Here is a 14217-nt window from a genome sequence, read left to right as displayed (position 1 = left end):
TATTCGTTGCCTTTGAAGTCAAGTGCACTCACCTGTCAAGTGAGAAGACGTGGGATCGATTCCCCGCAAGGACAATTGAATTTTTCTTTCATTGAATTCACCTTCGCATCAATCAGCTGTTGAAAACCTTCCTATAATTAAATATTATCTACACATTTAAGAACCAGGGACACATTAAATAGTTGAGAAAACTTTCTTTTTTTATTATTACAATACTCAGCACACATACAATCTTATTTGCCTTCCTTCTCTTTGTGAGCAGCGGCTTTCCTCTGTGCTGCTAGAACGTTTGATAGCTCATCACGCTTCCTCTTGGCCCTGATGTGAGTTCCAAGCTGGAGAAGAAAAAACAAGAGAAATTACCACATAGTTAAGAACAAATGTTTCATCATGTAAACCAGTCATCTTCAACCTGCCGCTTGCAAACATTACTGTGCTCTCCCTGAAGTACCCAGAGTGCAGGTCAAACTGGATTAAATTTACGTACTCAACAGAATGCTTTAAATGTAGACTAATTATATTTCATCAAGAAAAATCCAGGAAATTGGAACCCTAAATACGAGACATCACCCAATGGCAAAAACATAGAGAATAAAAATCTTGTGTGGTCATTTGGGAGATACGGGGAAATTATTCTCACCCTTGAAGGTAGGGGTTTTACAATTGCAGTAATAATACTAGAGCAAGGGGTTCACAAACTTTTTCCCCCGTAGCACAACTTTCCCTTAATAAACGCTAATCCACGGCTAACCGGAGCAATTCAACAAAAAGAATCTCTTAAAAAAAACCATTATCAGGGGTGCCGCAGCACAGTTTGAGAACCCCTGTACCAGAGACCTTTTTGGGAGTAGAAAATCAGAGTTGGCAGCTATGCATAAAATGTGAAATTATATAATAATTTCACTATCACAAACCTTTATCGTTATACAGGGTGAATGGCGACTAATCTGTCAAATGAAAGAGGGGGGGGGGAAGGGATATAGAAAAGCCTGAATGGAACAAAACACCATAGCAACCCTTTCCTATCTCTAACCATTTTCAAGTTAAGGTGGATTATGAAAGGGAAATGTGTCAAGTCTTACAGAAACAAAAACAAATTCACAATGTTGCTGAAAAGCCAACATGCAAACTAATCACACATTTAGAATTAACAGAAAAATCATATAAAGTGACATCATTTACATGAGAATATCTGGATTTAATGGCAAGCTACAAGCGTTAAAAGATTGGCGAAGTGCAAAATCAAATTGTCATTTCAGTTTGACACATAAAATATTTTGCAGCCAAAGAAAACGTGACATTTCCCGCAATTCTAGCTGTCCCACATTTTCAATGAAGCCTCTTGAATTTTTATTTTTCACTGAATTCATGGGTAAAAATTAATGTGCAAATCTACACTATATTGTGCAAATCATGTTAGTGTCATGGTATATGTGACAAAGAGTTGGTTTGGTTATTTTGCATAATCACTGAGCATTTTGGTAAGTTTGATAAACTTTCCTAACTTTATCACTTTCACTGGCGATTATGCACAGTACCCACAAGTGTAGTTGGAAAATTTAATAAGTACTAAAACATTATCACTTTTACAAGCAATTATGCAAGCATGGCATAGCTGCCAACTTTTGAAAATGAAAATTCGGGAGATTTTCACGCACACCCGTATTTTATGCTAAAACCACTCCCTAATAAATACAATAGGGATTTTTCCAAATAAAATAGGGATTTTCCAAACATAAAAGTTAAAGCGTAGGGAATAAAATCCCTACTCAAAAACTGAAGTCAAATTAAAATAGGGATTTTACACACATGGAAGTTAAACCCTTGGGAATAAAATTCCTACGCAAAAAACAAGTGGAATTGGAGGTCAAAACTTCAATGATGTAAAAATAAATATTGTGTTCAATCAAACGCTGTGGACAAACATTCTGCGCGAATGACCCCAAAATCATCGGAAGATGAAGGAAAACACCGTCAAATTTTCAAGAACACTGACTTTTTGTGACACTTGCTTGATGGTTTTTTTTCACTTCACGACTGATGATGGCAGTCTTTCCATGACCGATGTTTATGTCCGTAACACAACTTGTACAAAAAGGAAAAGTCAGCCCTCTTCTGGAACGTTTGATGAAAGGAAATTCATCGGAATAAGTATCTTTAAAATTGATTAAATATGTTTTTGCTTATCATTATTCATGCTTTGTTATATCGCACGTACGTAACTTCAACAAAAGAAATTTTGACCACATGTGCATCACCATAATCTTCAATTATTATCCAGGACTATTGGCTGCTAAGCCATTTCCCTGCACGATAAGGCAAACAACTTTCTTGTTACCATCAGAGGGTTTGTAAAACTTCCTTAAAAAGGGAATTTCCCCATTTACGACGTGTGATGTCATTTCGAAAGGGAAAAAAAAGAGGCTTCATGCCCACAAGAAATTCCTTAGGGATTGTTTTCATAAGCGGGGATTTTTTTTAATGAAGTAGGGAATTTTTAGGGACAATTAGGGATTTTTGTGATTTTCGTAAAAATTCGGGAGATTTAAGAACATTTCGGGAGATCGAGCGATGAAGATAAAATTCGGGAGATTCCCGAAAAATTCGGGAGACTTGGCAGCTATGGCATGGCATCATCGGTAGACACGATAAATCATACATTTATTGCATCATTATATCAGTGTTTTGGATCTTAGTTTTTTTTATCACTATATCGGGGCCCGACTATATCACACACAAACTACGCGTCCAGTTTTTTTTTCATATTTATCAAATTGACCAAATATACCAGGGTATTATGCAAAATCACAGATAAAAGTGATAAATTTCAAGTATTTATCAAATTTACCCACGACAGATGGGTATTATGCATAATTTCCAGTAAAAGCAACTAATTTATCAAACCTATCAAGGCGACTAGGTAAGTATGTATAACATAATTACGACTATGAATGTCAACATTTTTCTCACACATTAGTCACTTTATATAAACATTTTTCTTTATGGCAGGATACATTTTAGAAATCCACGATGATTTACATTAATGCTTTGCTTAGCACCATTTTTTTTTAGCAAATTTAGGGTTAATTGGCAATTAGATACCCAAAATTAAATTTGCCATATTTCTCAGGGGGAACTCGAACCTATAATTACAACTGAGGGATTTTCTTTTTTGGATTTTTTTCATTCATGCGAAACGCTAATCTGAGAATTTTTAAGGATTTTTTCTATAAATATACGAGAAATCTGAAGCATTGGCACCTATGTTATGATAAATGAGACTTACCCTCTTCTTGCAGAACTTAAGAGCCCTCTTATCTTTGGAGATCCTCAACAACTCCATCGCTCTCTTTTCAAAAGGTGCGAAACCTGTGACCTCACGGACAATGTCCCTGATAAATCTTGTATGCTTCGTGATAACCTTTTATGGGGGAAAAATACAGAAGCTGATGATAAATTCTATATAACAAGATCGAAACCAAAAATTTGCATCAAGCAATCATGCTTTTACAACCAAAGAACACACTCAATTTATTACATGAATCAAATATGCAGTAATATGTGATAATAAATGAAAATATGCGAGAAATGCAGAAAACGGCATTAGGTCAGCCTAGGCAGTGGTGACATTGAAAATAGCATCCTTTATGATTGTATCTCTTCCAAAATTCTTTGACAGTCATGTCATCATCAGATGAAAGCACACTTTTTATAAAAGCTTTTTTGTAACGTGGCTTCATACTTTCAATTATGCCTTGGTCTATGGGTTGGATAAATGGAGTTGTATTTGCTGGGAGAAAGAGGCATGTTATTTTGCCGCCGTCACTTTTGAGTTCACAAAAGGGGGGGGGGGCTGTCGGGTCTCATTGTTCATTAATAGCAGTACTTCTTGCGGCAACTGCTTTTCGCCCATAGAAGCTCTAACTTCAGGCACAAAAACGCTATGGAACCATTCTGAAAATTTGGGCATAATAGTTCACAGGCAATGCATTCATGTTTAAATTTTTGAAAGCACATGGTTTTTTGGATTTAACAATTACAAGCAGAGGTAATCTATGAATGCTGATGGCATTTGCACAGACTGTAGCAGTGATCTTATCTTTTTGCACCTTAAAACCTGGGACTTTCTTTTTTTCCTTATTTTTTAGACAATGATGGATCCCAGAAACAGATGGTTAATCACAGTTTTACAGTACATATTTTTTCAGCACATTCAATAGAGCGGTTTTTGCCTTGATTCAGCACCACTTCAACAAAGCATTTGTTCAAGTGGTCACTCCCTTTCTCCACCCAACTGAAAACCCCGATTGCCCTTTCAAACATTTACAGCTCTAGTATTTCATTTTTGAGAACTTACTTTGGTCAATATCTATTATGACGCAAGAGCCATACAGAATGTTTTTATTCACCAATGCTTCCACACAAACTTCACAACAGAAACTCAACTGCCCAGTCACTGTATTATTTTGGCATTTGCAGCAATCCAAGCATTCATTGTTCGCTTCATCCACAAGTATGTAACTTTCAAAATCAGTGTGTAAGGAAATGTGTTATTTAGTTGTAATTTCATTGAGGTGTGGGTGGCTGCAGACGTCTCTACTTTTACAGTGTTTTGTTTCTTATTCCTGTTTTCAGCTAACACTCCATTGATAATGGAGTTGATCCCAACAACCAGATTGTTACTGTTACTGTGCGAAGTCATGAGTTGGTCCTGATGACAATGACTATGGCGTTAGATGTTGTTTGCTTCATTTTTGTATGATATCACCTAAAAACAAAGTTTGGGATTAGTTGGAAGACCAGTTGTGTCGTAACTGACACGGCTTTCCCCTCTCTATAAGGAAGGTGTGCAGTTGCATCAAGTTTTACTTGTTATGCTGTTGCCGATTTCCGTCACTTTACGAGCTAAGCCACTTTCTTTATTAAGGTGAGTGCATATCATCATGCCCATATCTGAACATTAAAAACTTTTAAGATGACCGACAAAATGGAAATGTTGTCCGGTATGTCACGCACGAGCCTGTTTTTTTTTACATAATTGTCAGCTATCAGGCCACATCTTCATACAGAAGTCAATAATTTTTCTTCGGCCCTTCTAACTGTAGATGCTGTAGAAACGGTAAATCTATGCAATTATACGGAAAAATAGACTACACAATGATGCAGAAGAATAGCGCAAGGGTTAATTTTCTCATTATCGCCAATGTGGCAACTTTTTTTCTTGCCATTCTGTGGTGAAGCTCTGACACAATACATACAATCTGCAGAAAATGCAATTTCATGAAATGAAATGATGGAAATATGATAATTGATGCAGAAAAAAAAAGCAAGTAAAAATTATATAAAAACATCTATTTATGAAATATGCGGTTTAAAAAATATGAAAAAATATACAAAAAAATTGAAAAATGCAGATAAACGAACAGTAAAAATACAGAAAAATAAAATAATGCAAAATATGTACAAAAAATAACTAAAACAGATACATCATTCGGATCATCATATAAATGTCCTTAATATCGCTATATTCTATTTTAGAAACAGGAGCCTCTATTTTGCACAGCATCAAATGTTCTATCCCAGTGTTTTTTTTCCAGTCCCGCTGAATTTTAGTCTTCTATAGAAATAGATGGCCATGAATCTATGAAGCAAATTATTTTGAATAAAAAAGTTTTGATTTTCCAGGTCATTAATGGTGTTGGTTCAGTCCTTGGCAAAAGCAAATTACCTTCTTCTGGTTAGTTCTTTTCTATTGTGCATTAAGAAACAACTTTTTCAACACTTTTGTATTACGCTGCTGAATCCACACACACAATGCTAGTAGTGGGATGGCAATATTCTTTAACATACAGACACAAAACTCATTAATTTTTCCCAGATACATCAGAAAAAAAGTCCCTGTTTCGAAAATATCCCGAAAACAATGGTTGTCATGCAGCCAGCGATACAGTCTCATTCGTATTTCCTCATCATAAGGAACATCTCATCTATTTGAATTGTTTTCCCAGTGAAACCTTCTGTACTGCGTCAATATCTTTCTCTTCCAGAATGAACAGCCCAGCCAACGATCTTGTGGTTTCAAATTTCGTTATCATACTCCAAATGTTTTTAACAATTATTGGTCCTTTTCGAATCCCCTTCCAAGTCAAATATTTCCATAGAGCAGTTATTGCAGAATTGATGTTTTGGTAAAACAATTTGAACAGAAAGCGCGATCATGTAAACTTATCATTGCGTGCAGCAAACACATAGAGAAACAAGATCTCTGCAAATGTTTCTAGGTTTTATAACAGCTGCTGCGTGACATCAAATAAACTTACGTCTACTACAGGCATTCAGAGTGAAACGCCATCTGGTGGTGACAGGTACAACTAACCCACCCCCCTGAAATGAATTCCCAGCACTTCACGTGCTGAATATTTCCCTGCACACACTTTGGTCAGCTGTGGAACATGCATAGCTGCCAACTTTTGAAAATGAAAATTCGGGAGATTTTCACGCAAACCCGTATTTTATGCTAAAACCACTCCCTAATAAATACAATAGGGATTTTTTCAAATAAAATAGGGATTTTCCAAACATAAAAGTTAAAACGTAGGGAATAAAATCCCTACTCAAAAACTGAAGTCAAATTAAAATAGGGAGTTTACACACATGGAAGTTAAACCCCTTGGGAATAAAATTCCTACGCGAAAAACAAGTGAAATTGGAGGCCAAAACTTCAATGATGTAAAAATAAATATTGTGTTCATTCAGAAACGCTGCGAACAAACATCCTGCGCGAATGACCCCAAAATCATCGGAAGATGAAGGAAAAACCGTCAATTTTTGAAGAACACGTGACTTTTTGTGACACTTGCTTGATGTTTTTTGTTTCATCTCACATGGATGATGATGGCAGTCTTTCCATGACCGATGTTTATGTCCGTAACACAACTTGTAAAAAAAGGAAAAGTCGGCCCTCTTCTGGAACGTTTGATGAAAGGAAATTCATCGGAATAAGTGTCTTTAAAATTGATTAAATATGTTTTTGCTTATCAGTATTCATGTTTTGTTATATCGCACGTATGTAATTTCAACAAAAGAAATTTTCACCATATGCGCGTCACTATAATCTTGAATTATTATCCAGGACTATCGGCTGCTAAGCCATTTCCCTGCACGAAAAGACAAACAACTTTCTTGTTACCATCAGAGGGTTTGTAAAACTTCCTTAAAAAGGGAATTTCCCCATTTACGACGTGTGACGTCATTTCGAAAGGGGGAAAAACGAGGCTTCATGCCCCACAAGAAATTCCTTAGGGATTGTTTTCATAAGCGGGGATTTTTTTTTAATGAAGTAGGAATTTTTTAGGGACAATTAGGGATTTTTTGTAATTTTCGTAAAAATTCGGGAGATTTAAGAACTTTTCGGGAGGTCGAGCGATGAAGCTAAAATTCGGGAGATTCCCGAAAAATTCGGGAGACTTGGCAGCTATGAACATGCCATCTTGCGATCTCACGTAGTATCTGAAAATGTTGGCCATCACTTGGTACATGTTTTGTTGCAGTAACAATTTTTTAAATCGTTAACGTTAGTCTAAATGTGTCATTTCTTAATAAAATTCTCTCTGGTAGCGACATGTGCAACTAATTTTTTCTCCCTGAGAAACAAATACCCATCACTTCATGAAGTCCTCTACAAAATTTCACACTTTTCTGATGTTTGGTTTCACGCGTAAGCTACTTTGAAATAGGGTCTGTTAATTATGTGGACACCCTTTATAAAAAACACCTGCTTTTATATAACACAATGATTCATTTTTGTAACACTTACTCCTTTCCTTCGAGCCGGCCTCTTCTTTGTTTCATTCTTAGTCAATTTATGACCTTTATTTAACCCAACAGATATCGGTCCTTTGTAAGCACCCATGCCTAGATAAAATACATCAAAACAGTAATTCAGAAAATTTACTTCTTACAGACTTGACTAAAAAAAGCCTCACAATTCAACAAGTTAGAATACTTCCAATTGGTATGAAATTCAGAGAAAAGTTTAAGCGGTTATTTATTTATATCACTACAAAATCAGTACTGATGAATTATCATTATACTCCATAATACCATAATAACTACAACTTATTTTTGAATGCAGTACCATTTCCGAATGAAACCAATAGTACAAATTAATTTTTCTCAGCTTGAGTATATTTATACAACTCTGAGTTTATTTATAGCTTTATAACAGTACACAATTATTCGTCACATAACCTATGAGGGGGTTTCTAACCCTAGAATGATATTTAAAAAAAAAAAAATCTACGTCAATAATGATACCTATACAAACTATGTTTCTTACGGCTGATAGAGTTTAACTGCAATCACAAGATAAAAGATTAGAGATCTACATGGATTGGTTAAAATCCTGAATTTAATCAATCCGTTTTGATTTTTTAACCTGCGATTACAGTTACAACTTTGTTGGTGAATATGGCCGACAATTGGATGTATAAGTACTACTCTAGGGTTAAAGAACCTTAACACACAAATGTGAACTAAAGGATCATACATTTCGTTATTAGAAAAAACATCTCTACAGCATAATAAGCCCCTTACCCCGGGAATACGCAATGCACAGAGCTTGTGTACAAATTTGAAAACTCGTGAATCAGAAATCCTTCTCCCGACACACGAAGGCCCCCTCCCGGTACATGCAGAGAGAGATTCATAGCTTTGGTTCCCCCCGCAATATAATCTTAATTGATTGTCTTCAATTTTCTGCCCTAGATTATAGCCTACTTAGCCTCACTCCCTGTAAATACATCTGTCAGTCATGTCTTTACGTATTTCAAAACTTTCTTGGTCAGTCTTCTGGTCACTGACTGACCTGGTCCTTCTTTTTGATCATTCAAATTCTCACATACCCTAAATTACTCTTTCCATTGGCTCACCAACATGCTTAAACACCCTAAAAAACATGCTCTTGGTTGATTAAAAACCGCACGTTAACTATACTTTACTACCTATACTTTAAGTCTGAGACGTAGTTAGTATTCTAGGGTTAAGGTCACTTATTGACTATCGTCATCACCCCACACCCATTATACTTTATTGAACACTCATTCCTAAAATTTTTTGCCCTGGGCTTAAATTCGCCACTGGTGAGCTCCTGCATTCAGACACCTGTCATCGAGATTCGATCACAATATTAGCATATAATTATAAACAAATTGGAGCCCCGCGAGTTGCTAATTGTGATAAAATGTCGAAGTTGTCAAAAATAAAACCGGAAAATTACCAATCGTATTTGATTACCTTCTAGGGTCGAGATAGAAGTTTCAAGCTTAATTACCGATTCGATTATGAATTATTCTAATAAATCTCGGCCTACAAACAAAAGACTATACATAGATTATAATACAATGAATGAGTTTATAACAACGTTATCGACATTAATTGCGATATGAAATGGATTATTAAAGATTGAAACTCACTTATAGCGATATAAACAAGATGGATTGTACACGGCGAGACCTGGGAACACTCGGACGGTCTTGACTTCAGATTACGTGATTTGGGGTGGGGGAGATTACATATTTCTGAGGTTTTAATATTTTTTCGTTCACTCAAATATTTTTCATAAGTTTTGCATCTCTTACTGAAATATTAAAAGATAGAATAATTATTTATTTATTAAGAGGAATTTTTCTTCTTTCAAAACTTTGTTCTTGTTACGACTAAACAGTAGTGGTGAGACTGACATCTATTGAAAAAATTAAAAACTTGTCAAATGAGGTTGTAATGATAAGATTCCTCACTTTCCCCACCCGGAGCAAATAAACCAGCGCGAAGAGCTGCCCTTAGCGAGTGTCGCCAGAGGCACCGACATGAAAAGAACATTAGGGGATGTTGAAAGTTGAACGTCATTCCATCTATACGAGACTCTAGCTCATATAGTATTCTAAGGCCCGAGTGGCGGGGTGGTAGGATGCTGTCACTGTCCCAGGTTCAAACCCCAGGGAGGATTTAGGTAAGACATCTTCCCTAACGAGCTTGATAGACCTTAGACAGACCAGGTGTCATAGACAGCACCTTCATTTCCAACCCATTTCATTAATGGCAGTAAATTACAATATAGCGATATGGCCAGAGTTAGTGTTTGGGGAAAAGAAGGTGCATTGCATTTTTTTTCAGAAATTATTGGTGGGAGGGGGGGGGGCTTAGCCTACATACAAAATTTATTTAGGGAGGGCTCAAATAGCCTCAGTCTCTATGTTTTACCACATATAGCCCCGTTTACATGCGTAAGATTGGTGGGGGAGGGGGTTACTTTTTTTGGTGATTATTACCTTTCTTTCTTTCAAACCGAGCCCAACTCAGGTCTATCACCATCTATGGGCGATTTACTACATAGTGAGTTTTGCCGGAGGTGTAACTGTGTGTGTGTACCTAACAGTCTGGAGCGTATGTAGTGTGGTTTGATTTTTCGGTGCTGCTACCTATATTTCAGAAGTGAAGGATGAAGTGATTAATGCTTAATTAAAGATTGAAGTGAGTAATGCGTTATCATTGAATTGCATTTATACTGTTTGTAGGTCTGCTGCTCTCTTTGACGAAACTTTTTAAAGGGGAGATTGGCTCGCGTTCGCGCCTTGAAGATGGGACTGCAGCCGACCACTGTGGCGACGATGGGGTTCGAACCCGGGAGCTCGCGACGCAAGTCCGTCACTATGGCCACTCGACCACCAAAGCGGCGGCAATTATTACCTACATAGCAACTTGTTTTTCTCACGGGGCAAAAAAGGAACGGAGATCCGTCAAAAGAGTCCTATTTTTGCAGCGAAATAATAACGGGCGACTCGGACCTCCTCTCCCACAATCCTTTGTGCCGCGGAAACTACTGTTAGCTCCTTCGTCAGTCACCTTGAGTTCCGTTCAACCCAGTGTCCACTTCTGGAAGGGGGGGGGGCGGAGATACCGGCATTAAACGCCTTCATATACGTATATAAAGGGGTTATAACCGGCATAAACTAAACGCCATGTAAACTGGTTGTTGCGAAGATCCCTGTCATGAGTAACTTCCCAGATATTCTATTTCCCACATAAACGGGGCTAATGAGTGTGGCGTACACTGTGAGAGCATTATAAGCAGTGCCGAAACTATTGATGTTTGGTCAGCGGGGTTAAGCATGCAGCTTGGCATCCCTTGTAATGATGGAGATGCTAAAAGTGTGAAATTTGCGCCTCTGGTCCGGCATCCGGGGCACCAGAAACCCCTTGCTCTCCCTTTAGTTGGGGCCCTGACTATCGGGCACATCTTCCCCCCTCGCACAAGGCAATGCAAAGTTGGAAAATATAACCAATATATAGTCACTTTTAACCCTTTTTAAGGACGAAACACTAGGTATCTTGACTCTAACGCGAATGGAAAAAATTAATTCTAGCTCCCCTTTGATATTTTTTTACCTCTGGTCACCATCGCAAAGATTCATAATAACTCTTTTCCCGAAGTTGTTTTTTTCCCCTTTCCATTCCTTCTTCCCCCGTGATTTTTTCTCCCTGATATCGATATACTACAATAGAGCATCGATTATCCGAATATCGTTCAACCACGAGAACTTTAAAATGAGGAAAAAAAGGCCTGCTGAGCAGAATACATTTTTTTATTTTGGTGGAAAAAGGATCCTTTTACTTTTCCAGATAGTTGGCATATTCTCTTTAATTTCAGCTGTACAGACCTGTTGTTTTTTTCTGCGCATATAATTTCGATATCTTTGCGGAATGAAAAAAAATATCACACTATCTCATACAATATGGGTAATTTTTTTTGCGTAGCAGAAACTCCGTGTACACGGCAGTGGCGGCTCCTGGCCGGATATTTTGAGGAGGGGGGCGCAGATTTCCAAAAATACACCTGTCGGTGTATGAAATGTAGTTAAGTACATGCAACCGCTATGGTGGTCGAGTGGTCATAGTGAGGGACTCGCGTCGCGAGGATTTCGAACCCCACCGTCGCCACAGTGGTGGTCGGCTTAAGTTGGTTTTCTGCGGTTCCCAACTTCAAGGCGCGAATGCGAGTTGATCTCCCCGTTAGAAAGTCTCGCCACAGAGAGCAACAGGCCTACCACGATAAAATTACTTAGTCATTACACTTCAGTCATAGTGAGAAAAATTTGCGGCAGATGGCAGCACTACACATGACAAGCATTACACAGAAACAAATTTCACGTCAGGTTCACAACACATACACACACATTCCAACGTGTACCAATTCGTTAGAAGTTCTGCATAGGAATATGGATGAGGTGCATGAGTGGTTTAGTAGTAGTAGTCGTCAAGTATATGCAGGGCCGTAAATAAAATTTTTGCCACCCTGGTCAAACATGATTTTGCTGCCCCACCAATATAAAATTCGACAATTTTATGTAATGGTGTTCTTTGTTTCCCCCTAAACTTGCCACCTCCTAAATTTTTCCATACGGGGCAATCGCCCTCTCTGCCCCCCCCCCCTCTAGTTCCGGCCCTGAGTACATGAACTATTTACAATTAGTGAAGTATTTCATACTTCAATGAAAACATTTATTTTCGTTTATCACATTATTTTTCACATTATCTGCATATCTATGCAGTATAAAAATAATAATGCTATATCTCAACGCAACATTCACGTAAATAGTTTGCGCAGTGAGCTTAATCGATATCTTAAACAACATTGAAAATCACAATTTACGTTTAGCAGTTGCCCTCGGCAATGGTTTTTTTCAAATTGTGAAAATTCATACATTTTTTCAAATTCGTCTGCATCCAACCAAAATTTGGGCGCGTTTTCGGGATCCTTCACAAAGTTCCGAATAAAAAAAACGGACCCTTTTCAAAATTCCGGACCTGCAAAAATAAACAAAATTTTACGAACAACAAAATTTCACTAATAAAAGTGCTTGTGAAATTTCGTGAAGTTTGTGAAAAAAGGCTGTTAAATTTTAAAACAAAATTTAATATGAAAATAAAAGTTAATGAAGCCATAAATTTGAAATTGCATTTCTTTTGTGTAGATTAACTGGATTACTTCACTTCCCGCAAAATTACTTATTTTTCACAAAAATAATGAAAATTTTCACAAAAACGGGACCCTACAAAAAAAAGTCTGACTGAAAAGATGACCGAATGTTATACTCTAATTTGAAATTTGTATAAATTTCTACGATAAAGTTATAAAATATGTATATTTTTTATTCAAATATATTCTAATTTAGAAGATACAACAGATTTAAAAGCTAGCAGATTTAAAAAAAGTAGATGGCAGCACATCAGTCTCCGCGGCACATTTTTAGCTCTGCCAAAACGAGCGCATAATAACCTGCGCTAACCATTCCCCCTTTCTCTATTCTCTAGTATTTATACTTCCAAAGGGTTTCTCATATGGACACGACGGAAAGCGGCCAAAGAGGGAAGAAGAATAGAAAGCTCTCTATCCATAAAAAAGAGAAGAAATTCAATGTAATAAGTTGGTATTAAATCCATTTAAAGAATCAAATTAATGGCTTGTGTGCATGGCCCCCACATAGGAGGGGCTGACAGGGCTCTAGCCCTGGGGCCCGGGACGGTTATCACAATTTTTTTACTTTTCACGCTACAAATTAACTACAGAAGGGGCCCGCAAAAGATCCCAGCCTAGGGGCCCCGCTACAGGATGTGGGGGCCATGCTTGTGTGATTTCCATAGGGTCGTGAGGGGCTTCACGAGCCTGCCCTGGTACACGGAAGTACTATCATTCTTAGTCATTCACAGACTCTAAATGTCTATATTTTCTAAACTTATTACTTTTACGTGAAAAATTATGTGTTTCATAACCAACAAACGGGTAAAAAGAAAATTTTATCAGTCAAAATATGCCGTTTAGAAAATAACTATATAGTACAGTACACACACATTATATTGAGAAACATCACTTGACCGAGATCCCCTTCTGCCACATACCAAATAAAATCACAAGTGTTAGTGATCCTTCAAAATAGAATTTGTGAAGAATAATGTGCGCATAAAAAAAAACAATATGGTATGATGTTGATAAGTATTTTTTGAGATATAATATAAAAATTGAAATTAACAAGTTTGCTGCTAAACTTTAACAGTTCATATTTTAATATAGTAAAATAACATTAGTATCAAACGCTTGTTAAAACTTGAAAAATTCAACGAATAAGATTATCGGTTGCATTTGCTCGAATGTAACATATG

General features: G+C 37.1%; 1 protein-coding gene across 2 annotated transcripts; it reads right to left on the bottom strand.

Annotated features, from left to right (window-relative positions):
• Positions 1 to 179: 179 nt before the first annotated feature.
• Positions 180 to 9552, bottom strand: RpL36 (ribosomal protein L36). Of its 2 annotated transcripts, none has more exons than XM_089250706.1 (4): positions 9474 to 9552; positions 7817 to 7914; positions 3287 to 3421; positions 180 to 335 (listed from the first exon to the last, which is right to left on the bottom strand). In XM_089250706.1, the coding sequence occupies exons 2-4, from the start codon at positions 7910 to 7912 to the stop codon at positions 234 to 236; spliced, it is 333 nt and encodes a 110-aa protein (XP_089106832.1). In that variant the 5' UTR covers positions 7913 to 7914; positions 9474 to 9552; the 3' UTR covers positions 180 to 233. The 2 variants fall into 2 exon arrangements, with proteins under 2 accessions (XP_089106832.1, XP_089106833.1); XM_089250707.1 differs by lacking the exon at positions 9474 to 9552 and adding an exon at positions 9295 to 9319.
• Positions 9553 to 14217: the final 4665 nt, after the last annotated feature.

The sequence above is a fragment of the Pholcus phalangioides genome, unplaced genomic scaffold (assembly GCF_987345545.1).
Source record: "Pholcus phalangioides strain wild (caught in Gottingen) unplaced genomic scaffold, Ppha-v1.0 ptg000024l_1, whole genome shotgun sequence".
NCBI classification, from domain to species: Eukaryota; Metazoa; Arthropoda; class Arachnida; order Araneae; family Pholcidae; genus Pholcus; species Pholcus phalangioides.
The sequence above is the reverse complement of the archived record's forward strand: the minus strand, read 5'-3'. Positions and strand labels throughout refer to the sequence as shown.

Coding starts and splice junctions, on each gene's coding strand:
- RpL36 (XM_089250706.1), bottom strand. CDS start 7,912: ATGGGTGCTTACAAAGGACCGATATCTGTTGGGTTAAATAAAGGTCAT. Junction 3,422..7,816: donor GGCCGGCTCGAAGGAAAGGA/GTAAGTGTTACA, acceptor CCCCCATAAAAG/GTTATCACGAAGCATACAAG. Junction 336..3,286: donor TTAAGTTCTGCAAGAAGAGG/GTAAGTCTCATT, acceptor TTTCTTCTCCAG/CTTGGAACTCACATCAGGGC.